Source organism: Falco peregrinus, chromosome 11, assembly GCF_023634155.1.
Source record: "Falco peregrinus isolate bFalPer1 chromosome 11, bFalPer1.pri, whole genome shotgun sequence".
Taxonomy (NCBI): domain Eukaryota; kingdom Metazoa; phylum Chordata; class Aves; order Falconiformes; family Falconidae; genus Falco; species Falco peregrinus.
Genome location: NC_073731.1, coordinates 32,411,240 through 32,439,108, shown reverse-complemented (window position 1 = coordinate 32,439,108; position 27,869 = coordinate 32,411,240). Strand labels below are relative to the sequence as shown.

General features: G+C 48.3%; 3 protein-coding genes across 5 annotated transcripts in view; all 3 read left to right on the top strand.

The window, feature by feature from the left end:
- SEC23B (SEC23 homolog B, COPII coat complex component) lies at positions 1 to 19,172 on the top strand. Of its 3 annotated transcripts, none has more exons than XM_055815973.1 (20): positions 1 to 142; positions 2,528 to 2,763; positions 3,822 to 3,879; positions 4,513 to 4,599; positions 4,807 to 5,043; positions 5,424 to 5,509; positions 6,932 to 7,076; positions 7,634 to 7,792; positions 8,632 to 8,747; positions 9,937 to 10,060; positions 10,574 to 10,654; positions 10,977 to 11,066; positions 11,861 to 11,967; positions 12,144 to 12,297; positions 13,686 to 13,763; positions 14,053 to 14,214; positions 15,052 to 15,138; positions 16,723 to 16,878; positions 17,711 to 17,776; positions 18,937 to 19,172. In XM_055815973.1, the coding sequence occupies exons 2-20, from the start codon at positions 2,543 to 2,545 to the stop codon at positions 19,024 to 19,026; spliced, it is 2,304 nt and encodes a 767-aa protein (XP_055671948.1). In that variant the 5' UTR covers positions 1 to 142; positions 2,528 to 2,542; the 3' UTR covers positions 19,027 to 19,172. The 3 variants fall into 3 exon arrangements, with proteins under 3 accessions (XP_055671948.1, XP_055671947.1, XP_027637038.2); XM_055815972.1 differs by having other exon boundaries at positions 9 to 142; positions 2,472 to 2,763; XM_027781237.2 differs by lacking the exon at positions 1 to 142 and adding an exon at positions 1,850 to 1,867.
- Positions 19,173 to 19,864: 692 nt separating this feature from the next.
- SMIM26 (small integral membrane protein 26) lies at positions 19,865 to 21,730 on the top strand. Its single transcript, XM_055815975.1, has 2 exons — positions 19,865 to 20,057; positions 21,043 to 21,730. The coding sequence occupies exons 1-2, from the start codon at positions 19,937 to 19,939 to the stop codon at positions 21,225 to 21,227; spliced, it is 306 nt and encodes a 101-aa protein (XP_055671950.1). The 5' UTR covers positions 19,865 to 19,936; the 3' UTR covers positions 21,228 to 21,730.
- A 1,352-nt stretch (positions 21,731 to 23,082) lies between these two features.
- Positions 23,083 to 27,869, top strand: part of DTD1 (D-aminoacyl-tRNA deacylase 1) — a 29,002-nt gene continuing 24,215 nt past the window's right edge. The window contains exons 1-2 of the mRNA XM_055815974.1: positions 23,083 to 23,216; positions 26,245 to 26,335. Of these exons, the coding sequence (XP_055671949.1) occupies positions 23,174 to 23,216; positions 26,245 to 26,335 (134 nt within the window). The 5' untranslated portion in view covers positions 23,083 to 23,173. The remainder of the gene's footprint in view (positions 23,217 to 26,244; positions 26,336 to 27,869) is intronic.

The following is a 27,869-nucleotide window of genomic DNA, read 5'->3' as shown; positions in this document are numbered from 1 at the left end:
CCGGCGGAGCCGCGCCGGGAGCGGGTGGGGCGTGCTGGCGCCGCCATCTTGCCTGCGGGCACGCCGTACGGCTGAGCTGGCCGTGCTGCCCGCGCGGGGGCTGCCGGGAGAGCGGCGGCGGGGAGCGGCGCGGCGCGGGCAGGTGGGAGCGGCGGGGGGGCCCGGGGGTTCCCGTCCCCTGTGGCTGTCCTGGGGACTGCGGTGGTGGTGTCCCCGCAGAGGGGAGGCTGGGGGGTGGTTAGTGATGTCTCCCGTGGTCGCGGGTGGGTGACGGTGGTGTCCCCTGTAGTGGAAGTCAGTGGTGTCCCTTGTGAGGGGGGCCTCGGGGGGCTGTGGTGTCCCCTACGGGAGGGGCTGGGGGGCGCAGTGGTGTCCTTTACAGGGAGTGAGTGTCAGTGGTGTCACCTACAGGAGGGGCCGGGGGGACAGTGGTGTTCTCCATGGGAGGGGCTGGGGGGGCAGTGGTGTCCCCTGAGGGGTGCTGGGGAGGGTTTCGGTGACCCCTGCGGCTGTGCCTGCGTGGCGGTAACGCAGCACGGGGCTTCCGCCGTGTCCCCTGTGGGGCCAGGCGTCGGCAGTGTCCCCGGGGCTGTGCGGAGGGGGCCCTCGGGGCAGGGCTGGGCTCAGCCGCGTCCCCTGCGCGCCGAGGGTCCGCGCTCCGCCTGCGGCAGTGCGGGGCGTTGTGCTGTACCCCGTGGCCGGGCTGGGGGTCAGCAGCGTTGGGGTCTGGGGTGGCCCCTATGGCTTTGCTGGGGATCTGCGGCGTCCTCTGTGCGCTGCCTGGCGAAGGGCTGGGGACCTGCCGTGTCCCCTGGGAGCTGTGCCCAGGACGGTGGCTGGGTGGTCTGTGGCGTTCCCCGCAGCACTGCTGGGAAGCAGCAGCAGTGTCGCTTTGCTGGAAGGAGTGGGGCTCAGCACTGTGCCCTACAGCAGATCCCATACAGAGACGGGAACACTGCCGCCCCTCCTGTGTGAGGCTTTGGAAGGTCCCTGCTCTCCTGGATGGGGGATTTGGGCCTCCCCACTGCTGGGACAGGCCCTGGACGTAGGTCGCTGCGGAACTGGGGGTGGAGAGCCCTGTGCTGGTGGCTGGCGGATGGCGCAGGCACCTAAACTGGCCCTGCGCAGCCCTCGCTGAGGGGGGCATGCCTCCCCTCCTGCCATCCTGACCCCAGAGCAGGGCCACAGCCCGTGCCAAACCCAGCCAGGCAATGGGGGCTCGGCCCAGGGCCTGGGAGTGGTGCTGAGCTGCAGCTGGAGGGACACGGAGTAAATTACACTGCGGTGGGTTGTGCTGCATACCTGAGATGTCAGGTGTTTGTCTGGCTGTTCTGATGGGTGGGATCTTTTACAGGGAGGCTCAGCTCTGACTTCTACCGTGACAGAGCCATGTGTGGTGGTGGGGGTGTGTTGCTAAATCCTCCTGCTTGGCCATCCAGAGGTGGGGGTGGAAATACACAGCAGTTCCCTGTGAGCTTGATTTACATCCTTAATAGCAAGGATGAAGAAAACATCAGTGAGTTTGGAGGTCTGTAGGAAAGTGTTACCTCACAACTTCTCTTCCTCTGGGGGAGGTGATGCTTCTGATTTCTCATAGCTATGGCCCTCCTGAATCTCCTGCTGCAGTGAGCACCAGAAGTAAGGTAAACCTGGAGCATCTCCAGCTGCAGGTGAACCTCTGTTTCCTTGGCTTGAGCAGCTCGTGGTGCTGCTGCTCTTGGCTCTGTGAGTTGCTGCCAGTGCTGTGTGGGTTTTGTGGGCTGAATTCGACAAGAGATTTCAGTAGGCTTGTCCTTTCTTTTGTCAAAGAGATCAAAGGTAATGACAATCGTGGTGCTCTTCTTCACATCTGACTCTGAAGAGTTCAGTAAGGCCATGCAGAGTGACCTCTCTGGTGTGTTGGGGATGTCGCTCCTTGAATAGTGTGTCTTCTCTGAAGTCTGCTGGACTTTCAATTCCTCCCTTACTGGGAGTGGGATATGGTGCCCTGCACAGACCTTTTTTTGACCTTTTTGTCATGTGCTTCTTCTCATCTGTGAGCAGGTCAGACTGGCAGCTGGGTGACATTCGTGACGAGTCTTTTGGTTTGAGACTTGGCCTCCTTTTCTCCCCCCAAGGTTTTAGCCGAGGGCTTCAGGATATGTTGCAAATTTGACCTGTTTTCCTTTACAGACCTGAGTCAGGCAGGATTGCCTTGAGACCAGCATGAGGCTGAGTGGGTATTGGATGTTAAATGTGGATTGCAAGGGAAAAAAAGCTTGCATTCTGGTTTTGAGTGTCGGATTTCCTTGTTTCTTCATTGGATTTAGTGGTGTTTTAATTGTCTGGAATGCTGATGGGAGCCCTGGACAGAAGAGATTAATGTAGTCACATGGTTCATTTGATAATTGGATTAACTCATTGTAACATGTTAACTTTGTCCTGCAATGTCTTGTGCCTACATGTAGTTGATCTACTGACCTCCTTTGCAGGACTGCTGTCCAAACAGGTGACCGTTGCCTGAAACGTGTTGCTTGCATCCTTTCAGAGCTTCTGCGATCCCATGGCGACGTATCTGGAGTTCATCCAGCAAAATGAGGAGCGTGATGGAGTGCGTTTCAGCTGGAATGTGTGGCCCTCCAGCAGGCTGGAGGCCACAAGGATGGTTGTCCCCCTGGCCTGTCTTCTGACCCCACTGAAGGAGCGTCTGGACTTGCCGCCCGTGCAGTATGAACCGGTGCTTTGTAGCAGGCCGACTTGTAAAGCAGTGCTCAACCCACTCTGGTAAGAATTTCTTGGCTGGGCATATTAAGAGAGGCTGGATAGTACCTAGTTTTTATTTTAACTTCACTGCTCCCTTATTCCCCTTTTTCTCTGCCCAGTGCCTGGCAGCCTCTTTAATTTAGATGTAGCGGGTTTGTTAAAATCCTTGGGTGCCTAATGCGATATGTTGAATGCCAGTCTGTTACTAGAGCTGCTGGAACCAGAGGAGAGAGGAGTGCCTTTGGGAGGCTATTAATGCAGAGACGGTATGGAAATGGCCACCAATCCTGTTACCATTCCAGAGAATTTTGTGGTGAATGATGAAAAAAAAATAAACAAAGGTGCCATTCATAACTGTCCTGTGGGCTGTGATGTTCACTGGGTTTTCTGCTTCCTACACGTCCTGCTGCTTCTAGGGCAGTTCCAGTATGAGTTCAAGGTTTTCTTTGAAGTTTTGCTGAGAATTTAAGAGGAATAATCTCAGTCCCAAAATTATGTAGTGATCATACATATTTGGAGTGTAGCACTGGGCTGAGAAAAAGCAGGGAAGGACAGTAAAGAAGTAAAATGAGATCGAGCCCATGAAATAAGAATATGGCCAGGCTTTACTGCACCAGCAGTTACAGGATGTTGTAATGGGCTGAGGAGGGTAAACCCTCTGGGGCAGGGAACAGCCTGTTTGTTCAGTGTTTGTGCAGGATCTGGGTGAGTGGCTCCTGCTGCTCTGTAACTGGAGTACTTGTGTGCTACAGCTGTACAAACAATAAAATGACCAAGATAAGCCCAAGTGTACTGAAAAACTTATTAGACCCAAGTCTTTGTCTGCCAAAGGCTAAGCTCCAGAGAGCTGTCAGTGGTCTGTCATGCTGACAAGCCTGGAAGTGGCAGGGCTGAATGAGCTAATGGACTTTCTGGCAATAGAACAAGAGTCTGAATCCCTAAAACTCTTGTCGTTCTACTTGGAGTGTCTGTTACTCTTGTTTCTTCCTCAGTGCTGTGAACCAGCCATGGATAATTATGAACCTGTGCTGTAAAACTGTTCCTGTAGTTAATACTAATGCCTCATCTTTCCCTCGCAGCCAAGTTGACTATCGGGCCAAGCTCTGGGCTTGTAACTTCTGTTTTCAGAGAAATCAGGTAAGTTGGAAAAAGCATCAGCCCTTCTATCTTTTCAGTGAACATTTTATTGATGGCCTCTGCTGACAAAGGATGTCAAGCATGAATTCCACTTTTTGAGATTCCTTCCCTTGGTCTTTTTCTCTTGCTGAACCCAGGCCAGAGCACTTGTTAATGTGTCTGTTTTACCTGACATCTCATCTATGTTCTGTTCAGTTTTGCCGGTGATTTTACCAGCATGCAGGGCATGGGAAGGCGATAAAAATGCTATTTTGTCCTGTGTGTTTCCAGTGTGGTTTTTGCACTGGATGTTTACTGTTCTTGCCAAATATGAAATTAATTAGATTTGAGTAGCCTTTTGCTATCGGAAACAGTCATGTGGCTAAATGAATTTCAGCTAATGCATAGTTGCTGCTTTAGTCCTACCTTTTATTTAAACTGAATTGAGCAGCTGTCCATACTGCTGACCACTTGTCTGTGCTTGGGAAAATAGAGTATGAGTCTCTCATCATGAATTAATCAGGTTGGTGCAGTGGCAGTAAATGAAGAGTTGAATAACCACATCACGAGCAGGGTGGCATCTGTACTGCAGAGGAGGGCCCTATATTTCTGTCCTGCGACTTCCTTGTCGTAATTTTTTGTTCTCTTTTTCAGTTCCCTCCCGCATATGCAGGCATATCTGAGGTCAATCAACCAGCAGAGCTTATGCCTCACTTTTCAACAATTGAATATATAGTGCAGGTAAATGAATCATAGGCAAGTTTGAAGCCTCCAGAATTGTCTTGTTTGTGGCAGATTATGTATGTATTAGATTTACTTAAGATAATGCAAATAAGTAACATCTCTGCAAGGTGCTTGAGGTAGGGGTCATTTTATTCCTTGGCTGGAGTTATAAAGTGTCACCCGGCATATGCACACACCTAGTAAATGAATCTCTTTCCACATCAGCGAGGTCCGCAGACACCATTGATCTTCCTCTATGTTGTTGACATGTGTCTGGAAGAGGAGGACTTGCAGGCGCTGAAGGAGTCCCTCCAGATGTCCCTAAGTCTGCTGCCTGCCGATGCTCTGGTGGGGCTCGTCACTTTTGGCAGAATGGTCCAGGTTCACGAGCTGAGCTGTGAAGGGATTTCCAAGAGCTATGTGTTCAGGGGCACAAAGGACCTGACGGCTAAGCAAATACAGGTATGTTCTGCCATCTCTTAGGCCAGTGGCTTGTTTCTCTTAGCTCTGTTGACACCACTACGGGTCTTTTGAGCGCTGGGCTCTTGGGGAGGAAGAAGGGTTCAGTGCTCTTAACCGTTAGTCTGCTTCCCTCCCAGTGTCTGCTCTGTCTTTTTTTCCCTTGTAAATTCCTTGGAACATTATCCAGGATAGAGTTTGTGTATCTTACGTAATGGACCCATAGATCCATTTCTAATGGGACTGCAAAGATTAGTAATTTCACAGATTTTAATATATTTAATGCTACAGTATTGCAGGCCTCAGGGTATACTGCTTGACAGCAAATAACATTTAGTGTTTGAATAGCACATCTCCTCTGCCTTCTCTTTACTGTTCTCTAGGATATGCTTGGGCTTTCAAGGCCGGCTGTCCCCATTCAACAGGGAAGACCTCTTCAAACTCCAGAGCAACCTGTTACTTCAAGCAGGTAAGCTGCCCCAGTACAGCCAGAGAGCAGGACAGGGGTTTTATGCCCCTTTGGGGTCACGCTTCTCAACCTCCGTTTCTATTCTAGTGGTAAATTATAACAGGATGAGAAAACCCCCTAACTTAAGTTCCCTGCTTGAGCAAGAGGTTGGGCCGGATGATCTCGAGAGGTCCTTTCCAACCTCAGCCATTCTGCGACTCTGTATGGACAGGATTTACTAGTGCTGCAGGCAATGTATTAGGCTTCTATAGTGTCTTGGTTTTGCAGCTGCAAGAACATGATTGCCATTCAGGCTGGATTTCTACGTGAAAAACATAGAGTAGCTGTCTTTGGGAAGCCTGTTGCTCAGGAGTCATTTGGAGCAAGGGCCTGTTTTTTTTGATTGACCAGCCAACAGGGTCCTGGTCTATGCATAACAATCCTACATACCACCTACTACCCCTGTCCCAGCAAGTCCAAAACCCAATTGACAGGCCAGCAGTTACCCCCGCACAGTAAAGTGGTATTTACCTCTGTAGAATACAGTTTTCTCTTTTTTCAGTGGCAGCTCTTGTGTGTGTGTTGTGGTTTAACCCCAGCCAGTAACTAAGCACCACGCAGCTGCTTGCTCACTCCCCCCTGCCTGGGGGATGGGGAGGAGAATGGGAAAGAATGTTAAACTCGAGGGTTGAGATAAGAACAACTTAATAATTGAAATAAGATAAAATAAATCCAGTAATAATAACAACAGTTATAATGAAAAGGAAAGAAAAGGAGAGAGGAATGAAATTCAAAGGGAAAAGAGAAAGGAAACAAAGTGGTGTGCAATGCAGTTGCTCAGCATCTGCTGACCAATGCCCAGCCAGTCCCCCAGCAGCGATTTGCAGGCCTCAGCAACCCCCTAGTTTAGAGTGACGTCCCGTGGTATGGAATATCGCTCTGGATAGTTTGGGTCAGCTGTCCTGGCTGTGTCCCCTCCCAGTTTCTTGTGCCCCTCCAGCCCTCTCACTGGCAAGGCCTGAGAAACTGAAAAGTCCTTGGCTTAGTATAAATGCTACGCAGCTACAACTGAAAACACCAGTGCGCTGTCGACGTTGTTCTCACACCAAATCCGAAACACAGTGCTGCACCAGCTGCTAAGAAGAAAATTAACTTTCAGCTGAAACCAGGACAATGTGTTGGTAGACTAAATCAACATTGAAGTTCTTTTCTCTGTTTTATGTGACTTTATCTTCTTGTCAGTTCCTGACATCTTGCTTTAATCAACTTTTTTGTTTTGCACAGGCCTGTTATCTTGGACAGTTTGGATGTAAGAAGGAAACGCGCCATGTGACTTTTTGTTCCTGATAACTGTCTCAGTGCAATTTATGCGTGCCAGGAACCAAGAGGCACTTTCTTCTTTAAACTTATAAGCAGGAAAACATCTTATTTGAATTTTTGCAGGTTTCTGCAGCCAGTACATAAGATTGACATGAATTTAACAGATCTGCTTGGAGAACTGCAAAGGGACCCGTGGCCAGTGACCCAGGGAAAGAGACCTTTACGTTCCACTGGAGTAGCTCTTTCGATTGCTGTTGGCTTATTGGAGGTACGGTTAGTGCTGCTGGTTGAAATGGGCTGGTCAAAGTAAGCACCTGGTGGTCTTTGCTGAAACATGCAGGTGTCAGTCCAGCTTGGTCTGTGGCCCAGGTACATTGGGCTGCTGAGGTGCAGTTTGCATTTGACACGTGTTAGCACCAGCTGGTGTAGAGTGGGATGGGCGTTTACATCTCATGTGAAATACACAGGTGTTTAAAGGTCTCTGATTCTGTGTCGCCACATGGAGGTGATGCAATGCACAGGATTTATCTGAGGGTCATCCAAGTTGTAAGTAAAAAGAACAGAAACAGCCTGCTTCTTGTTACGAAGACGTGAAGCTTGATGTTGTTGAGTCTAAACTTGAGAGTGCTGTGACTGTCAGGAAACGCGTTGCTGTTTATCAGGGTGGTCTCTAGCAGAGACAGGTCCCTAAGGACATTGCAGAAACACGTGCAGGTGCTTCTCTCAAGGAAGCATTGTTGCCATTTAATCAGTTTCTCTCCCTTTTTTCTCTCCTTATCTGCCACCTCTGCCCTCTCTGATATGTGTCTTTTATTTTTATTTTAGGGCACATTTCCAAACACAGGGGCCAGAATAATGCTGTTCACAGGTGGGCCACCAACACAAGGACCAGGCATGGTGGTAGGAGATGAACTGAAAACACCCATACGTTCTTGGCATGACATAGAGAAGGACAACGCAAGGTTCATGAAGAAGGCCACCAAAGTAAGTGCTAGTGCCTACCGGGTGTGTTTAAACCCAAAAACTGAATAGTGTCAGAACACTAAATGCGGGGAAAGGACGTAACACAAATGTACATACACTGCTGTGTTGACAGCTGTCCAAGGTCCTTCCCCAGGGAACAAACGTACTAAACGTACTCGTGTTCTCTTGATGTGGGAACAGTATGTCCAGTTATTTGCATGGTTTTCCTTGAAGTGCCTGAGCCTTTTGTGTATGCTAAATTGTAAGAATGGTCAAGGGAAGAGTAAAAAAGACTTCCTCCTAGTTACTTCTCCGGCATGGCTTTGTGCCTTCTCAGGAAAAGGAGTATTTCACTGTTGTTTCTTAGCTGACAGTGGATGCAGTTTGTTCATCAACATCATTGTATCTGCTTCTGGTGAGGAGAAAAACCTGTCTTCTAAGAATTGGTCGCTTTCAGAAAGCCTCTGTTGTCTTCTTGATATATGAAGCAACAGTTAAAATAGTAAAAATTTCAGATGTGAAATGCTTCTGTCAGCTAGGCGAAAGCGATATGACACCTGTTCTCTTAACTGCCACCAGGAAACCTTTGGGTTTCTGCTGAGTTGTCCCAGGCAAAGATCCCATGCAGTTCGTGCTCTCTGTGTTTGTGACATGCAGCTCAAACTCATCCAAGTGCAAACATCCTAGCGGGGAGAAGCATGCTCTAGCAGAGCAGTAAGAGCAAACAGCTCTTTAGTTACCACAGCACTAGTAGTTGCTTGATTTGTACCTTGTGTTTCATGTGTTGGCCTCAGCTGGAGAGCAGGAGAAAAATTGCCCATTGTGACATCCTGAACAGCGTGTATGTTTGTTTTCTCCAGCACTACGAGACTCTGGCTAATCGTGCTGCAGCCAACGGGCATTGCATCGACATCTATGCCTGCGCCCTGGATCAGACTGGACTGCTAGAGATGAAGTGTTGTACAAACCTCACAGGGTATGTTCACAGCAAGAGAGCACAAAGTTGGTACACGTTTGTTTGTTTGGGGGTGTTTTTGATGGGGACGATAGTTCAGAAAGCAGGTAAGTTTGGTGTCAGGGCAAAAGGGTGAGATAGTTATCGTTCTGTTCTAAACTGTGGTTTGAATTTGCCAGGAATTACATGGCAAACTTCACCTGATCCCAGTCCACATTTCTGAAGTCTCAAACCGGCATGTGAATTAGCACTGCTGGTAGAAAACTCACAGTCCTGCTTTGAGAAAGGTATTCTAAAGCACGGTACTACATGTCTTTTGCAAATGCCTTCTGCCTCCTTGGGAGATAGGAAGTATTCCCGGAGTTTACAGGATAGAGATGCTGTGCTTTGTGGTGTGTGCATGGCTGAAGTGCCATCAGAAGAGCAGGCTGTCAGGCATGGTGGGTAGAAGCTTTCCTTGTGTGGGCCAGATTTTCTCTGCTTAACAGCTCACTTGTGCTTTCTCCAGGGTTTCTTGACTTCCGAGGGTCTAGTTTTAAGTGACATCTCTGAGGGTTAAATGCCTGTGTTCCGTATTGCTGAAAACATTATGGTCTTGGTGAGGAACGCTGTCTGCTAAGCCCAGCCTTTTGGGGACTTGGCTTGTCTTGTTGGCCATTTGATGTCTGCTGTGTCTAGGGAGTGAAAGGAAGGTTTGAGCAAAGATGAGGTATTTGTAAATAATCACGTAATGCTCAGTAAGCAGAAGAGAGATAGTTTAACCCCTTTAGTTGCGTTACTGAGCTCCATCTGACCAGGCCTGGGTTTACCAAGGCACTTAGGGGAGGCACAGTACAAACCCTTGCACCCATAGCCTGCAGCATGGCAGGTTCCAGCCCTGTGCAGAGAAGGCAGGCTGAGCAAAGCTCTTTCCTGAGTTGAGATATTTCTAACTGGTGCAACATGAGCATTTTTAAGGCAGCTAAAGGGATGGCAAAAAATACAGTTGAGAAAGCAAGCTGGCAAAGATGGAGCATTAACATGCCTGGCTTTGGAGGAGGCATCCGTATATCTGCATTCCCTGATGTGAATTCTGCCTATGCAAAGACATGCTTTAAAACAGTTCCTGCATGTGTTTGCATGCATGAGTGTTGGAGGGATGTATCCTTTGTGCTTTACTTCTAGTTCCCAGTTACTTCAGTTCCCTTGTGTATCGTTTTCTCTTTCCCAGAGGACACATGGTGATGGGAGACTCCTTCAACACTTCTCTCTTCAAGCAGACCTTCCAGCGGGTGTTTAACAAAGGGTTCAATGGGGAATTTCGGATGGCTTTTGGTGCAAATTTGGATGTGAAGGTGAGAGATTAGTTTCACTGGATGACATTAACTGGGAAATACAAATGCTCTTCATTCAGAGGTCAATTTAAGTAGAAAATTCTACATGTTTGAGGTCAGCCATAGTGCCTGTTTTGGAAGAAGTACCATACTGGAGTGAGTGGAGGTGTTTTTGTTTGGAAGCTTATTAAGTTTGTGGGTTTTGTGGTTTTCCTTTTTCCTTTTAATTTTTGTAAAAAAAAATAAATATAGGCAGCTGAGCTCAGCCTCTCCTCACTCAGCAAGGAGCGTTTCATACTCTCTCCTGGTCACTGTAAGTATGTCTTCATTATTAAGATGTGGCTGTGTAGATTCTCTTACGTTCACTAATTGTAGCAGTAGGTGATCTGGAAAAGTGCTCAGAGTTGCTTTCCCACAGCCACATGTACGCATTATCTGATCAAAGCTGAGGAAAACTGATTTAGTCTGTGTGTATTCTATTTGAGCTGATTAAAAACCAAAAACCCAAACTTACTTTTTTCCACCTTGTTCTAGACCTCCAGGGAGCTGAAAATTGCAGGAGCTATTGGACCATGCATATCCCTGAATGCTAAAGGGCCATGTGTCTCTGAAAATGTAAGTTTCTGGCATAGAAAAGTCTTTAATGAAGAATTAAATAAACAGTGCAAAGTTTCTGCCTAGACCTACAGCTCAGCTGGAATGTCAGTTTTTAAGGAGAAGTACAATTTGGAAACATCCTTAGGAAAAGACAATCTTTACATTCTTACCCCATCAGGTTTTCTTTTAACAGTATGGCCTTCAGTAACTTCATCCATACCCAAAAGACAAGCAGTCTAGAAGGTCTGCTATTACTTGTACCTCTGATCAGAATTTAACATAAGCTTGCCATACCTGCTGCTGGGGATAAAAATGTTGCTTTCTTTTTGATTCTGTGCAGGAGCTTGGAATTGGAGGAACATCTCAATGGAAAATTTGTAGTCTGGATCCCAGCACAACTCTGGCCATTTACTTTGAAGTGGTAAATCAGGTCAGTCCTGGCTTCTCTTTTTGGTCATCTTTATTACGCACCAAACTATTTATTACAGGGCCAGAAAATGTAGTGACATCCCCTGTGTTGCAAATGGATGGTTGCAAAGCAGCCAAGTGTTTTGTGCCAAAGAAATAGTGTCGGGGGTTTTTTTTTTGTATACATAAATTGCCCAATATTTCTGTACAGAACCTGCATTCTTTCCTTGTCATCTTCCTATAGTATTTATTTAACAAAGAAGAAATTGTCTTTTTGCCAGTATGTGCTGTGGTGAATGAAAATATAAATACCTTCACATTCTTGGAGAAATGGTCCCCCAAACTGTAACAGCTTGATGGCTCACAAGCAATTTTTGGCTGGGGAAGTTTCTAAGCATGTGGCAGCTAGACGCTGGGAAAGCTACCCCAAAGGAATTCTATTCCACTTGTGACCCTCTGTCTTCTCTGCTGTGTGGGCTTGTTACTGTTGGGAATAGGATGGTGGACTCGTGGGACCTTTGCTCAGATCTTGTACTGCCATTCTTACATTAGTTGCTGTGGAGATAAGTTGCTGCCACCCTTTAAGGGACAAGCTGAGGAAATGTCACGCCCAATATTAAATGGGCCCATCATCACTTGACTCTGAAGGCTGCTGGGAAGCACAACACTAACAGATGTGTCTTTTTTCTCTGGCCCTTCTCTCACTTGTATTTGTACTGTTCGATGATTGCTGAAATGATGCCCTGGAGTTCTCTGTAGTGGACAGAGCTACGGAAAAGCCAGCCTGTTTGAAGTCTCACCTTGTTTCATTTGCAGCACAATGCACCAATACCGCAGGGAGGCAGAGGGGCAGTGCAGTTTGTCACTCAGTATCAAAGCTCCAGTACGCAGAAACGCATTCGTGTCACCACCATAGCCAGAAAGTGAGTATCTGTTGCCAGTTCTTTTGCAGAAACTTAAGCCACAGCCTGTGCTGGAATTTTACTCGCTTTTTGGTGCATGTGTTGGCTGCAGAGCATTTGGCACAGGGAGGATGAACCTTGTTTGGGTTTTGCTGAAGGTGAATGCATGTAGCACTAACCCTTTACTAACCCTATAGTTGGGCAGATGCACAGAGTCAGCTCCAGCATATAGAAGCTGCATTTGATCAGGAAGCAGCTGCTGTGCTGATGGCCCGACTGGGAGTGTACAGAGCCGAATCTGAGGAGGGACCTGATGTTCTACGATGGCTGGACAGACAGCTGATCAGACTGGTAAGGCCAGTAGAATGCAGTTGGCTGCATTCTTGACTTTAGTAAAAATGGTCTCTGGAAATGAAAACGGCATCTTTTTCCAGACTGACTTGCTTCATTTGTGCTCTGACCGTGGTCACATAGTTGTAGTACGTGATAGCTCAGAAAGCAGTGTGATCATTGAATTTGTGATGGGGTAGGTAGGCATCCCATCATGCTGAAAGTGTTAAACATGAGATTAAAAAAGTGATAGGGGAACACAGAATAATGCAGATGGGAAGGGACCTTTAGAGGTCTCTGGTTCAACCCCTCTGCTCCAAGTAGGGCCAGCTTTGAAGTTAGAGCAGGTTGCTCCAGGTCTTGATCGGCTGATTTTGAAGATCTCTAAAGATGGAGTTTGTCTTGCTTCTCTTGACAACCTGTTCCAATGTTTGATCATCTCCCCTCCCCTTCCCTCCCCTCATCAGAATTTTCAATTCTTCAGCTACCTGTGAGGTAGCTACAGACAGCAGTATGACTCCTTGATCCCGCTCTTCACCAAGCTGAATAAAAACAGCTTCTTCAGCCTCTCTACATGAGGTGTTGCAGCCTTGTTTTTGGTGGCCTCTGCTAAACTCACACCAGTATATCTGTGTCTGTCTTGTGCTGGGGAGCCCAAAACTGGACACAGCATTCAGATGCGGGCTCACCGGTGCCAAGTTCAGGGTAGTAATTGCTTCTGCAGCTTCATAATGTCTCTTGCTTTGAATTTCACAAGCCTGAATTGCCTAAATTGGTTCTGGTCTTGTCCAAACACCCATGTGCAGTTGATACCAACAGATATGGCACATCAGACCCTGAAAAAACAGGGCCAGTATCAAATAAAGATTTTGGCACAGACACACAGGCATGTTGCATGCTGAAGTGATTGTGCAGTCATGTATAGTTAAATTGCTAAAACCATTGATGCTTCGTATTTTCAGTGAGGCCGTTGGTGAAATGCCAGTCTGCTGCTGCTCTAGAAGGAAGTAGAGTTGCTGTAGAAGCGCTTCATAGCATACAACGCAGCTTAGGTATAATGTAGTATCCCTGATTTAAAAATTGAGTACTACTAGAAGCACTATTCTTTTCATTCTTAGATAATTTCAAATCTAGATTTAACATACACGAAAAAAAGGTAAGTAGATTGAATCCTCATTCTCATTCCAGTAAGATACAGAAACCACTGACTTAAAGGGAAATAGCCTGTGCATTTTATATTACTTGTTATTGTCATGCTTTTACCTTGGTTGCTGTTTGAAAACAACCAAAAGAACAACCTTCAAAAAAAAACCCCAAACAGGTGTTAATCTTAAAAAAAAAAAGAAAAAAAAAAAAGAGAGAGAGAGAGTTGAGAGGGGTAACCAAAGTAACCATTTTGCTTCCAACAGTGTCAGAAATTCGGACAATACAACAAAGATGATCCCAACTCCTTCAGATTGTCAGAATCATTTTCTTTGTATCCCCAGGTAAGAACTTCACTTCTCACAGCTATGGGAAGAGTGTGCAAGGGTGAGAGTGACGATAAAGTATCTTGTGCCATTTGTCAGATTCAAGGTGGGAGGATCAGGTGCTTTTTTAACGTGGGGGCCTGGTCCTGTAGTTCAGTGCTGCAAATGACTGCTAAGGAAAAAACCCTGAGGAGTTAATAAGAGGTAGACTTTTTTCCAAAGAATTTATTGTTCAGGAAGATTGGACTGGGGTGCAGAAGTTTTGGCAACTTGCTGACATTTCTGTTTTTGCTTCTTTCTGGTGCAGTTCATGTTCCATCTGAGGCGCTCCCCATTCCTGCAGGTCTTCAATAACAGTCCAGATGAATCTTCCTATTACCGTCACCATTTTGCTAGGCAAGATCTGACCCAGTCTCTCATTATGATCCAGCCCATCCTTTATGCCTATTCTTTCCATGGACCTCCTGAGGTGAGCCCCTGTTTTAACAGGAAGAAGTGGATCAATCCAAAATAATGAGTAGTCAGTCAAAGTAACAAACTTCTTTCAGTAAAAAGGCCTCTTTATGTATTTTTTTGAGTCAAGGTAATTATTAAAGGATGCGATGGGGCAGTGTAACATACGAATTGTGTTTTCAATAAGCTTACAGCTTTGATTAAAAAAACCCCAAACGACCAACACCCCCCCCAACAAAAACAACCTCCCCCCATCCAAGCCACAACCCCTGTCCTGCAACGCATGGTGGATCCTGCAGCTGTCAGTATCGCTTTTGCTTCTCTGCCAGAGGCTGCCATCTCTGCTGTGTAAGTCAGCAAGCCTCAGCCCTTCCAGATCATAATCTCCCACTAGCTGCCTGTTTTCAGTTGTTTCTGCAGCAGTGTTTAACTAGGTACAAGTATTCAGTGAACAGACAGGGATATCCTTATCCTGACAGCCTCCTTAAAAGGAGTGTGCGTCTGGCAGGAAAGAAACGCAGGAGCTGCTGGAGTAACACTGAAACCTTCTTGGCAGCATTTGCTGGAGTTCACATGTGATTCCTTGTTTTTCTTGAGGTACTTTTAAAGATAATATCAAATTAGACTTGGATAACCATAGAAATTGCTCTCTGGCATTCTGCGCTTCATACAATAGCTGATAACCTGCTGCTCCACTCAGGGGTGCTGCGGGAGGCTAAGCGTGCTCTGCAAGGCGTTCACGTGGGCTGAGCAGACATGTGAGCAGGGCTGGGCAAGCACTTCGGCCAGCCATGAAGGTTAATACAGTTCTGAGGGCTTAGAGGCACTTGACTTTCTTCTTTATTTTCCCCAGCCAGTGCTTTTGGACAGCAGCAGTATTCTGCCCGACAGAATCCTACTGATGGATACTTTCTTCCAGATAGTTATCTACCTTGGTGAGGTACAGTAAAATACTTTCTCTTTCTCCATTTGCACTCCCTCCCTCCTGCATGCAGGCAGACAGTGTCACTGTTGATATAAAATAAGCTGCTTGCAAAGCCCATGCTAGCATAATGACATTGTATATGTGCTGCTGGTTTTAAGACAATTTCCCCACTGTCTGAGTTAACAAAAAAATCTTACTGGAGTCACTGAGGATATTCTGCACTGAATAACAGCTGTCACGTTAGCTTGGTAATGAAGGTGGTCCCTTACCACACCTGGAAAAGGCCAGTGAAACTTGAAACTAAGCAGGGCAGAGAGATGCGGTTTGATTTTCAGGTATGTGATATACTTGGTTGCTGGGTTTTGATACTTAAATACTGCTGCTCTTAAATAAACCAGTTATGAATTTTTCCAGTTTTTGCTTTTAAATACTGGATGTTTTTGACAGCTGCTCCTATATTCTTTCCATTGTGACTGAGTTAAGTGCTTAGGTGCTGACCTTTTCTAAACATTCAATTTATACCAATATCCAAAGCCTTGGCTTTCCAGTGCCTCTTCAGTATGCAGAGCTGTAGAGCTGTGTTTCAGTCCTGTCAGGTTTTGTAAGGGCGGTATGCTACTGTAGCTGGATAATAGGGATGTCTCACATCCTAGACTAGTTATGGGGTAAGGGATGAAGAGGAAGCTTGCTTTCCGCTTCTTTGGAGATCTCCTTGTTCTTTGGTGCCATTTTTCCCCCTCACATCCTTTATAGTCCTGCTTGGGGAGTGGCCTTCATCCAGTTTCTTCTATATAAACATGGCATCAGATTGCAGTAGTTTAAATAAACCCATCTTGGCTTATGGCTAAACATTCCTATTGGTGAAAACTTTTTGGGAGGCATTTTAACTCTTCCTTTTTTTTTTGACTAAGCTACTTAGTCAAAAGATACTTAATGACTGTTATTAGAATGCTTGAAGTTTGGCATTATGGTTCAGGGCAGCTCCATTATTAGCCCCCAGCTTCACTCCGTATCGGATTTGATCCCTTTGAGAAGTGAGCAGGGACAGCCGATTGACACGAACAGGAGTTGGACACTTATATCAACAATGACAGTAAATCTTCTAAACAGTTTCTGCCTACTGTTGGAGGGCAAGACGCTGAGTAACTGGGTAAAATTCAGACAAAGGAAGAGCTAAGCGTGTGACCTGCACTGTATGGAACAGTTGCTAGGTACATATGGTTCAGTACCTTGAAAATACTGGAAGGCAATGGCTGCTTAATTTAAGTCCAAATCAGATTCAGAATGTCAGTGACTTATAAACGCTTTGTGTTTCTGTGTTGGCATGGGCTGAAAGATAAAGGCTTGAAGATCACTTTCAATGAATTGCTCTTGCACTGCACAAACTGCTGCCAGCTTTTGTGTTGAGTGGCCTGTTCTTAAAATCAGGGACAGAAAGTAAATAAAGTTATTGCCAGAGTAGTGAAAGCGTGTGTTTGCCCTGTGCTCTGTAAGCAGAAGTACGTGTAACGTTCTGCTGCCTAAAGACATGTAGGTTGAAAAGGGGCGGCTTGCAGACATTTTAATTATTTTTTCACTTCCTCCCTGTCCTGTCAACAGACTATTGCGCAGTGGCAGAAAGCTGGTTACCAAGACATGCCTGAATATGAAAACTTCAAGCACCTACTGCAAGCCCCACTGGATGATGCCCAGGAGATCTTGCAGACTAGATTCCCTATGCCGCGTTACATCCACACTGAACATGGTGGCAGTCAGGTAAGGGGCTGTTGCTGAACAGAGCAAATAGCTGTCTTTCTGCCTTGCTAAGGGATGGTTCTGTAAGTTAAATACAGTGGTAATTTAACTCTCCAAAGTACAGAGCTTGCATATCTTTCCATGACTGTTTACTACAACTTTTGTCTTTTAATAAGCCAATCACTTGCTGGATATGCTTTTGAAATCAGAAGATGGGGAAAAAACAGAAAAAGCCAACTTAAATATCTTATTTCCCAGAGAGGTGGGAAAGAAATGATTTGGCTTTGTATCTACACTTACCCAGGACAGGGAGTGCAATTAGCTTGCTAGGACAGTCGATTACACTGAATGATTGACCATCTGTTCCTTTATTCTGTAATGCTGAATGAGGATGTAAAATAGTTCCTATTTTTTGCTCTTCCTGTAATTGCAGTTGTGCTGTGCTTGTCTGTGCCTGGCCTTCTTTGTAGCAGTGAAGAGGCAGGAATTAATGCTCCAAAACAAATATTGGGTGTTAATTTTTTATGTGACCGTGTTATGCTGGTCGTCTGCTAGAGTGGGTGGGGGCATGGGAGGGACAGTGCTGGTGACGTGCCTGTGTCACATGGAACCAGAGCTGCCCTGCCAGGCGAGAGCCGCTTGCTGTAGCAGAGCGCTCTGTGCCTCTTGGAGACATGTTGTCTGTGCAGCAGGGCTGTTCCTGGACTTGAAACTTGTTTAAGTTAAATTGGTACCTTGCTTGCAAAAGCAGAGTAACATTGCTAGTCATGTATCTAAGGTGGTATGAGGTCCTGGGGGAGCCAACAGGTCTCTCATTTTACAAAACTGGTTCTCTGATGTTTTGTCTTAATAGGCCCGGTTCCTCTTGTCTAAAGTGAACCCTTCTCAGACCCACAACAACCTCTATGCATGGGGACAGGTAAGCAGTGGAAGAGCTGCTCATGTTTGGGAGTGCTGTAAAATGTACATTTACATATTTGTCTATGCAGCAGCCACATGGCCACAAACGGTGAGCAGGGTACGTTTGTCCTCTGTTTCTTACCTAAGAGCTTTTTGCAGACGTATGTGACAGGACTTGAAAACCTTACAGTGCTTTGCTGTGCAAAGAAGCAAGGTTATTTCTGTGTGCCAATGGATCTGATAATGGAATTACCAGCTGAGGCTACAGCATTATTGCAGCATTTTAAAAGACACGACTGATTAATAAATCTGATTTGTTTCTAAAGCTTAGGCAGGTTAGATTTTTATTCAACCTGCTTACCCAAGTCTGTGGTTGTTGATAAGATAAACAGTACTGGTGAGGAGTACTAGATGACAAGATGATCAGAATAGTTTGCAAGCATGGATGTCTAAACTCATATTCCTGTTCTTGTACTGAATCCTCTCAAGTTTTCAGCAACATCCAGTTGACTTTGGGGCTCTTTTTCAATGAATCCAAGGAATGGCTGTCCAGATAGGGGTGCTGCCACAATAGCTCAGTACCTCAGCAGTCTGGTGGCAGGAGATGAGTGGTCCTCACAAGGAGCATGTTTCCCCTTTGATCTCCCTTCGTGTACCCCAGCTACATGTGGCGTACAGGCAGACCAGGAGAATTTTTCTGTGGTGGCTGCTATTGAGGGAAGCAGTTAATTTGGTGTAGAATATGTTCTTACAAGTTTCAGATGAACTGATGTAGAAATAGTATCTTCACCCTTCCCTACAAATACGATTTAAAACTCTTAGGTGACAGTGTATTTAGTATTCTGGAAAAAGTAACTAGCATAGGGTTACATATAGATCTAATTTATCTGAGAATACTAGAGTTTTATATCCTCGTTCTTTACCTAATTTGTGTAGAGCTTTGGGAAGCAGAATTTCTAATGCTTTAGAAAGAAGAAACTTAGTTCAGATTGCACTAGAAGATAGCGTCAGTGCTGTTCCCAGAGTAGCATCTTTCTGCTAGGTATCCCTCCTTTGCAGGAAAAAACGTGGTTGATTTAGCAGGCAATTAGTTCAGAGTGCCGACATCTGATTTGCTTTCAGTTAGTCTCCAGTGTCAACAACACTATTTTAGGCTCATTTTTTTTTATTTTCCTGCAGGAATCAGGAGCTCCAATCTTGACAGATGATGTTAGTCTCCAGGTGTTCATGGACCATCTGAAAAAGCTGGCGGTTTCAAGTGCATCATGACTTTGATCAAACTGAGAAGCAAGTATGGAAGTTACATTGATCATGTTTGTGACAGAAGCAGAGCAATTATTTACATTTCCTTCTCTCTCTTTAAGACCAAGGCTTTTAAGTATTAAATGAAATAAATATTCAGGGAGAGATTTTTACTTGGCCCTTCTAGATATTAATTTATTTGTATTCCTTTTTGTCTGTATTCTGTATTTTTCATACATTGTAATTAGAGCCAATACGAGATTTTAACGGGTTTTAGCTTAATTTTTAATGTTGTGTGTTCTTAAAAGGTGTCTTTTAGCAACAGGAGATTGTGTAATGAATAAAACTGGGCAAGAGCACTACTATTTAGTGGTATGTGTGATGGACTTGGCCCACCTCCTTCCAATTTTTGAAAACTTAATGCTGGAGTATGCACATGCTTTTGAAAATAATTTTAAGGTGGTGCAGAACAAGTAAGGGAGATGGTCAAAACATTCTGCACAGATACAGGGAAGGGGTGACCGGTACCACCAGTGCTTTGAGAATGGCCGTGGCATGCTGAAGCGCTGCCTCTGGGTCACTGCAGGGCCTGAACATCAGCCCCTCGCAGCTCTCCTAGCACAGCACCAACAGGCCTGGGAACAGGCAGGCAGCGCGGCGATGCAGCTGCGGCCCGGTAAGCCGCTGTCGCGGTGAGCGCCCATGGCCCAGCTGGCTCGCCTCACACCGCCTCAGCCGCCAAGCGCCTGCCCAAGCTCGGTTCTCGGCCGCGGGCGGGCGCCTTGGTTTCCAGGAGCACAGCTTCCCGGCATCACCCGCCGCCATCTTCCCGGCGCTCCCGGCGCGGCGGCGGCGCGCATGCGCGCAGGGCGCTCTTCCCGTGCCGTCCTGTTGGCGGCAGGGCCCAGGCAGTGAGCGCGGCCCTTGCTGGGGAGCGATGCGGGCGGCCCTGTGGAACGCGCGGGCGGCGCTGCTGTACTCGGTGGGCGGCTGGACCATGGTGGGCGCCATGATCCACTACAGCCGCAACAGCGGCGCAGAGACCGGCGGCGCGTGCGGTACGGGCTGGCGCGGCCCTGAGGCCGAGGATGGCGCTTGAGGTCACCTCGGGGGGGTGTGGCGCGGCCGAAGGGAGGGCCTGGCCCGGGGGCGGGGCTTGGCGGAGGGAAGGAACTTGGCTGGGAGGGGCGGGGCTTGGCTGGGAGGGGCGGGGCTTGGCTGGGAGGGGCGGGGCTAGGGCGGCCTCCGGCCCGGCTGTCCCCTCGCCGAGGGCGGCAGCGCCGGGTCCCGCCCCCGCTGAAGTGCCCGGGCAGCCCGGCCGCCCCTCGGGGCTCCGGGAGCTGTGTGGGTGCCGGGTGCGAGGGCGCCGCCTGGGACAGGTGAGCTGGCAGGGCACCGGGGGGGGCTTCTGCCATCCCGGGGGGGCTCACCCTGAGGAGGGAAGATGCCGTGTTGATAGGAGAAGCCTGTGCTTCATCTCTGGTGACAGGAACAGCACCTGGACCCTTTCCAGTTCATTGCTTTCATTTGCATAGTGGGAATGGTTCAGAGCTGCGCCGGGGAGGTGCAGACTGGGTGTTAGGATGCACTTCTGTACTGAGTCAGGCGCTGGCACAGGCTTCCAGGAGGGGTGGTCAGCGCCCCAAGCCTGTCAGTATTTAAGAGGCATTCGGGCAATGCCCTTGATAATGCGCTGTAACTCTTGACCCGCTTTGAAGTGCTCAGGCAGTTGGTCTGGATGGTTGTTGTAGGTCCCTTCCAACTGGAACGGTCTGTTCTGTTCCACAGGCTCTCCCTGTCCTCCTGCTCATCCTCAGCCCCCTGCTGCTTACTAAGGTTGTTAATTGCTGCTGTAGTATTGATACTAGCCCAGCAACCTAACTTATCCTAGTAGATCCCTTTTTCTGTCTACACAGTCACCAGATCTTTGCTATCTATTCTCAGAATTTGAGAAGCAGCAAAATGACGACTGAATGCCTATGTGGCTGCTCTTTAGTGATCAAAATATTTTTACTGCTATGCTCTTTTTTTCTAATTCTTTAGAGAATGAACAAGACCCTCAGGCAAACCAAGGACCCAGGAAGGAGGTGTTCACTAAAGAAACACCTTTTGGATTTCAAGTGACAACTGTAATAACGTACAGGGATGTTCAGCCGCCTATTACTCGACTGCTCAGGCGTGTGAAATCGTTCTTTGATCCTGATGACGGCCCTCCTTCTGAAAATTGAGTGGTCCAGAAACTCAGAACTTTGTGCAGGAGCTGGCCTCTCCGAGACGGTCATCCCGGCGCGTGGCACCAGGCTGCCAGTGGAAAAATCTTCTCTTGCATTGCTGAAAGGACAGCTCCATCTCTGACACAACTTGGCAGAAGTTGCAAACCCTCTTGTTCTGCTTGGATCGCTGCTGTTCTTTGCGTGTGTATTCAAATTACTAAACACGAACTGGATACAACTAGGTGTGTTGTGAGATGTTAATGATCTGCACCCTGCCTGGTGTCCTGTGTGCAACGGTCTGACCAGGTGGCTGTTGTGGCTTTTTTGTGAAGTTGATTTTGCAGCTGATGTGCAGGATGTGCCTAGGTGATCCAGGGTGTATCTGGGATGGCTCCTCAGCTGATCAGCTCTGAAATGGATACTTTAAGAAGGATTAGTAAATGGGAGGGAACGTAGTTTGATCTTTTGGGTTTCAGAGTTGTTCATTGTCCTTCAAATAAAAGCTTACAAGACATGAATCACAAGTGCAGAAATACTACTATAAGCTAAAACTTGCCAAGGTTTTTGCTCCAGGCCCTCGTTTCTATAGGGGTTTCCCCAGTCCTTAAACATGCTACCTCCACTTGTAGGGTACTGCTCCCCAGCTGCTGTGGCTTAACTAACTTCCATTCTATAGGGTTTTCCCTAGTTCTTACGGTCCTCCTTTCACAGCAAGCTGCTGGCCACTGTTTTCTATAGGTGTTTCCCCCAGCTTCTCTCACTGCTGACCCTCATTGCTGTAGGGGCTCCCTGCAGCCACCACTTCCACTTCTAGAAGGCAGCCCCCAGCCCCTAATTTCTAGTGGGGACTTCCCCCAGTCCCTATAGGCACGGGGAAGCTGACCGGGGATTGTGTACAAGCAGACCTTCCTTTCTGTAGGGGCTTCCCTATAACCTTTTCTAGGACACGTCCTGCTCCACTCTGGCCCCTGTTTCTGTGCAGCCACCACCTTGCTGGGCACACAGCTGCGCCAGCCCCTCTGCCCACACACCCGCTTTGATGGGAGCTTGTACGCTGTGAGCTCCAGCCTGTGCACCTATAGACTCACCTTTCTATATAGGCTCCTCTGATTCTTACAGCCTCCCTTTCCAGAAGGCTTCTCCCAGACTTTAATGTCATTGGGCACCTGCAGGAGCGGGCTGGAAATTAGGACCATGCGTGGCAACCAGTTAGCTGAGCGGAATGTGCTGGAGCTTGTAGGTCACTAACCCTGGGAGGACAAGGAGCGTGAACAGACACAACAATCAACATGATGAGTCATGCTGAGAGAGCATAGGGGAGTGGGGGGGACGGGCCAAGGAGAGGTAACACCTTGCTGTTAATTGCTGGTAGTTAACCACCAGTCGGGGATTGCCTGGTATGCAAGGCTTAGCTTCAAGATCCAATCTGTTTAAAACGCGCAGCTTCTGAAAGTATATATAAACTCGTGCTTCTGTACAGTAAATCGACGTTTGCTTGCATCAAGCTGTGTCCCGTCTCTCCATCGCAGCAGGCACACACCCTCCCCCCCCCCCCCCCCGGCCCTATAGCCATTCCTATAGAGGACGCTGCTGCCCTTATGTGCATTTGCTCCTTTCTGGGGCACCGCACCCCTAAGAGCCTACAGGCGCCAACTCCCCTCAGCGGGAGGCAGCCCCTCCGCACGCAAAACATTTGCGGACACCTCACCTGCCTCCACGCACACCTCCGCTTTCTATAGAGGCTTCCGTAGGGGTGGCCCAGGCGGGCACAGGCACGCGCCCATACTGCGCTATACGCCCCCGCGGGCGCTGTCGCGGCTCGGGCGGGGAGGCTGCGGCACCTCCGGGCCGCCAGGGGGCGCTGCGAGCGGCGGCGCCCGGCGGGAAGCTGCCGCCGTTGCCTAGCGCCACCGCCTTCCCCCGGCACCCGCGGCGGGCCTGCGCTGCGCGGCCGCGCCACCATGAAGGCCATCGTCCAGCGGGTGGCCCAGGCCAGTGTCACAGGTCAGTGTGCCGCCGCCGGCAGGGCCACCGCCGCCGGGCCTCCCCTCCCCGCCTCGCCTCGCCTCGCCCGGCCGCGGCCTCCGGCGGCCCCTCGGCGCCGGCCCCGCAGCGCGTTGCCCGTGTGTGTGTGTGTGTGGGCAGCGCCGCCCCCGCGCTTCCCCCGCGGCTGGCACGCGCGGGCGGGCCCCGTGTCACCCCGCACCCCCCCCGACCCCTGCGGGGCTTTGGCTGGGCCGGCTCCGCGCCTCTCGCTGCCGGCCTGTGGGGGCACCGCTGCCCCTGCCCGCCCCCCGCTCTGCGGCGGCCTTGCGCAGGGCCTGCGCGGGTGGCGGCTGTGCGCTGCGCGGGTGGCGGCTGTGCGCTCCGGGCAGCTGGCGGGGCTGGTCCTGCCGCTGCCGCGCTGGTTGCGTGTGCCCTGATTGCTGCTGCGTTGCATCTGCTGTGATCACTGCTGCATTGGTTGCATGTGCTCTGATCACTGCTGCATTGGTTGCATGCGCCCTGATCACTGCCATGTTGCATGTGCTCTGATCACTGCTGCGTTGGTTGCATGTGCCCTGATCACTGCCGTGTTGCATGTGCTCTGATCACTGCTGCGTTGGTTGCATGTGCCCTGATCACTGCCGTGTTGCATGTGCTCTGATCACTGCTGCGTTGGTTGCATGTGCCCTGATCACTGCCGTGTTGCATGTGCTCTGATCACTGCTGCGTTGCATGCGCTCTGATCACTGCTGCGTTGGTTGCATGTGCCCTGATCACTGCTGCATTGCATGTGCCCTGATCACTGCTGCGTTGGTTGCATGTGCCCTGATCACTGCTGCATTGCATGTGCCCTGATCACTGCTTGCATTGGTTGCATGTGCCCTGATCACTGCTGCGTTGGATGCATGTGCCCTGATCACTGCTTGCATTGGTTGCATGTGCCCTGATCACTGCTGCATTGCTTGCATGTGTTGGCAATGCAGTTGCAATCACCTTCTCCTATGTCTTGCATGCGTTGGGCACTATAATGAGAGCTGCCTTCTTGCATTTCTTCTCTGTGTCAGCGGTGCCATCCCAGTTGCCAGGGATATGGATATGGTTTGTGTCTGTTGGCACTATAATCACAGTTGCTTCCTTGAGTTGCTCTAGTGTGTTGACAGTGCAGTTGCAGTCGCCTCCTTGCATTGCTTGCATGTGTTGGCACTACAGTTGCAGTCATCTCGTGTTGCTTACGTGTGGTGGCAGTGCCGTCCCAGCCGCCTTTGCCCATGGTTTGCATGTGTGGTCTCTACAAAAGGAGAGTTGCCTTCTTGCACGGCCTGCATGCGTGTGCACTATAATCACGTAATCCCCTTGTATTACTTGCTTGTATTGACAGAGCTGTCCTGATTACTGTTGTACATTGCTCGCGTGTGTCAACGGAGCCATCCCAGCTGCCGCCTTGCATGGCTGGCACGTACTGGCACTGTGGTCACAGTTGCCTCTTTGCATTGCTTGTGCGTATTGAGTTGTGATCACCTTCTCCCGTGGCTTGCCTGTGTCAGCACGATAATCAGAGGTGGCTCCATGTGTTGCTTGTGTGTGGTGGCAGTGCCGTCCCAGTTGCCTTCTCCTGTGGCTTGCATGCATCAGCACTACGGCCGCAGCTGCCTCCTTGCATTGCATGTGCGTTGGCAGTGCAGCCTGACTCCCCTTTTTGCATTGCTTGTGTGGATCAGCAAAGCCGGTGACAGCCCTGGTGCTTGCTTAGGTGCTGGTAGGAATGGTGTGTCCCGATGGTGTGTCCCTGCTGTTCCGTCGGTTGGACCTTCTGAGTTCGAGGTGCTGAAGGCCGCAAGGAGTTTGCCCGTGAGGCAGTAGGTGTGCCTGCTGCAGGGCCGGGCAGGGTGCTGGGTGGCCGGGCAGGGTGCTGGGTGGCAGGACAGCCTCTGCGTTAGTAGCTTCTGCTTCGCGGGGCGGTCGGGCAGCATGTGGAAGAGCATGCCTGTGAATGAATAAGGAGCACAACTCCTGTGCACAGCTGTGGGTACAGTGGTGGTCAGACCCCGTCAGCATTGTGGCTGATGTTGCCCCCTTTCTGGATAGAATTTAAACTGTTGTTTCTGCCTGTCAAAGAGTTTGAGATGTCCCTCCGTGAGGGAGAGCATACTGTGCTGAGCAGGAGGATAGATTTCTGGAGGGCTCATACCCAGATCGGATGGTAAGGAGGAGCTTTTGGGAGGAGTTTTCCCCCCAGTTTGCTTCTGCCCGTTGGGAATGGTCCAGATCTGGCCACTGGTGCACAGACACAAGCATTCAGCAACTCCCCTTGCATTTTACAGCTGCTTTGGGGCTTTTTTTTCTCAGTCGTAGGAGCCTGGATATAGTTTTAACAGCTAGGTTGCTGGTGCTTATCTCAGTTTTAAGACCTCATTTAAATCTTACTACAGCCATCTCAGGCCCAACCATATTAAGATAATTTAAATTAAGATAATTTAAAACATTTATTAAAGAAACACATTGGATCTGTGATGGCTTGTGTTTTATTGTGAATTCATTAGAGGTTGTGTTCCCAACTAGTAGGGTAGAATTTGCAGGTTGTTACAAGTCTTGTTTCAAAAAAATCCATGAGCACTGTATTGAGTGGAGATCACATTTTCACAACTAATGCAAAGTATGTAGGGAGTGGTGGCGTGGAGAAATTGAGTGCAGTTATTGATATCAACCAGGTGGATCATTTTTGCAAGGATTGCAGAGAGTTCTGCCACCTCTTTTGTTAGCACTGCTGATCCAAGTGTAGTAAAAAATCTTCATACAGTGCCTTTAAATGCTGGAGTAAGCATCTTGATTTAGTCCCTCACAAATATGTCACAACATTGGGAAGGCTTTTGAAAGAGGGCTTCTGCAAGATCTTTGCTCTCTAATAAACTTAAGGCAGAGAAGAAGGGTTTAGAATGTTGTTTTCTTCGGTGGTTTGTATGGTTGCCAGCTGAAATCAGTACTTACCTGTGTCATAAAGCGAGACAGTGCATTTAGCCTCACTTTTCTTTTCCCCCCCCTTTCCCAGTGGGTGGTGAACAAATAAGTTCAATAGGACGAGGCCTCTGTGTGCTGCTGGGCATTTCTTTGGAAGATACGCAAAGAGAGCTGGAGCACATGTAAGTCGCACATTTCCTTTTACCTTGTATTTGTGTGTTTCTGACACTGATACCTGTCCAGTAACTAAACAAATGTGGTGCTCCTGTTGGGAAACTCAGGCTTGCCTGTTAGTTCCTCTTCAGATTTTACCTTGAAACCTTGTTAAGTTAGAGTTTTCCTTTTATGAGAATCAACATGTTGGGTTTTTCTGATCTCCCTTTTTAAAATGTCTGTTCTTTTTACTATATGGATTTACCCAGATGGAGTCCATCCTTCAAGGGTGGGATGTATCAGAAACCTCAAGCTCTTATTTGCATATGAGAAGTTTTGCTCTTTCAAAAGGCTGGATAGTCTCATTGGTTACTTTTCTGTAAAAGTGAGTCAGTTTTGGCAGCCTGGAAGAGACTGGCGCTGGCCATCTGCTCCGTGCCCGCAAAACATTGTGATTCAGCTGGCAAAAACATGCAAGAGAGAGTTCTCCCAGGGGCGGCTTCTGTCTTCTTCAGATGGTACGTTGTTCTATGGCTGTCCTCAGTTCTTAAGAAGGCAAAGAAAAAACAGGTAATAGAGCTAACTGATGTCAAGAAGAGGAAAGGCTCAAGCACTGAAGAGAGAAGAATGTGAGCGAGCGTGAAAACAACCCTTAGCAAATGTGGAAGAGAAAGCAGAGAGGGGGGATGTGAACTAAAGGTCACTGAAGATCTGACATAAACATGTGAAAGGTGTAGAGAATTGCAGCAAAGCTGAAAGTGTTTCTGTTGTGACATGCTCTGCTGGCTTGCCTTACTTTCTGCTGCCTCGGTGTGTAACATTTGTTCTATTCTTGTTTCTGGTTCCTGCTGGGGGAATGTGAAAGATGCGTCTGAATATTGCAAGTGGGTGATCTGTAGTGACGGTGCTCTCAACACCAGGTTGTTTGGATGACTGACAGGAAAGGCAGGAAGCCAGCACCTGAAAAAAAGGAATGAAAGAAATCAGCTTAACCAGGCTCTTCAAGTCCTATTAAAGGAAACTTTATAATCCTGTAAATGAAACAACAATCATCTTTATCATGAAAACGCAGCAGTGACAATGATTTAAGCTCGTGCACTGGGGCCTTCCAAGGCTTTTAATCATCCACTTTGTTCAGGAGTTAATTCCATTTGTTGTTAACACACACAAATTGGCAAGGATTGTTTTTGTGACTGTGCCTTAGTGACGGCAAAGCCCTGAAGCTAGACCATAAGGAGGTCTCAGCTTTATTTTATGCTAACTGCCTCACCTCTGGTGCAGCGTAAAATGTCTGGCTGATGACTGCCGTTGAAATGCTTTGCACTTGATAACGCTCCCTTGTTTATAGATGCTGCAGATGTGGAGAAGCTGAAAGAAACCAAAGATGGGAGTGGCATGCATGCAGTCTTGTTATCAATCCAAGTCCAACGATAGATTGTATTGCAAGTCTGCCAGCTGCTTTTCAGATCCATTTGTGAAAGTCCCCTTGTTCTCTGAGTATTCAAGCGAGTCAGTTCTGTCCCCTGCCTCCAAAAATGTGCCCTAGTACAAATCCATACAAGT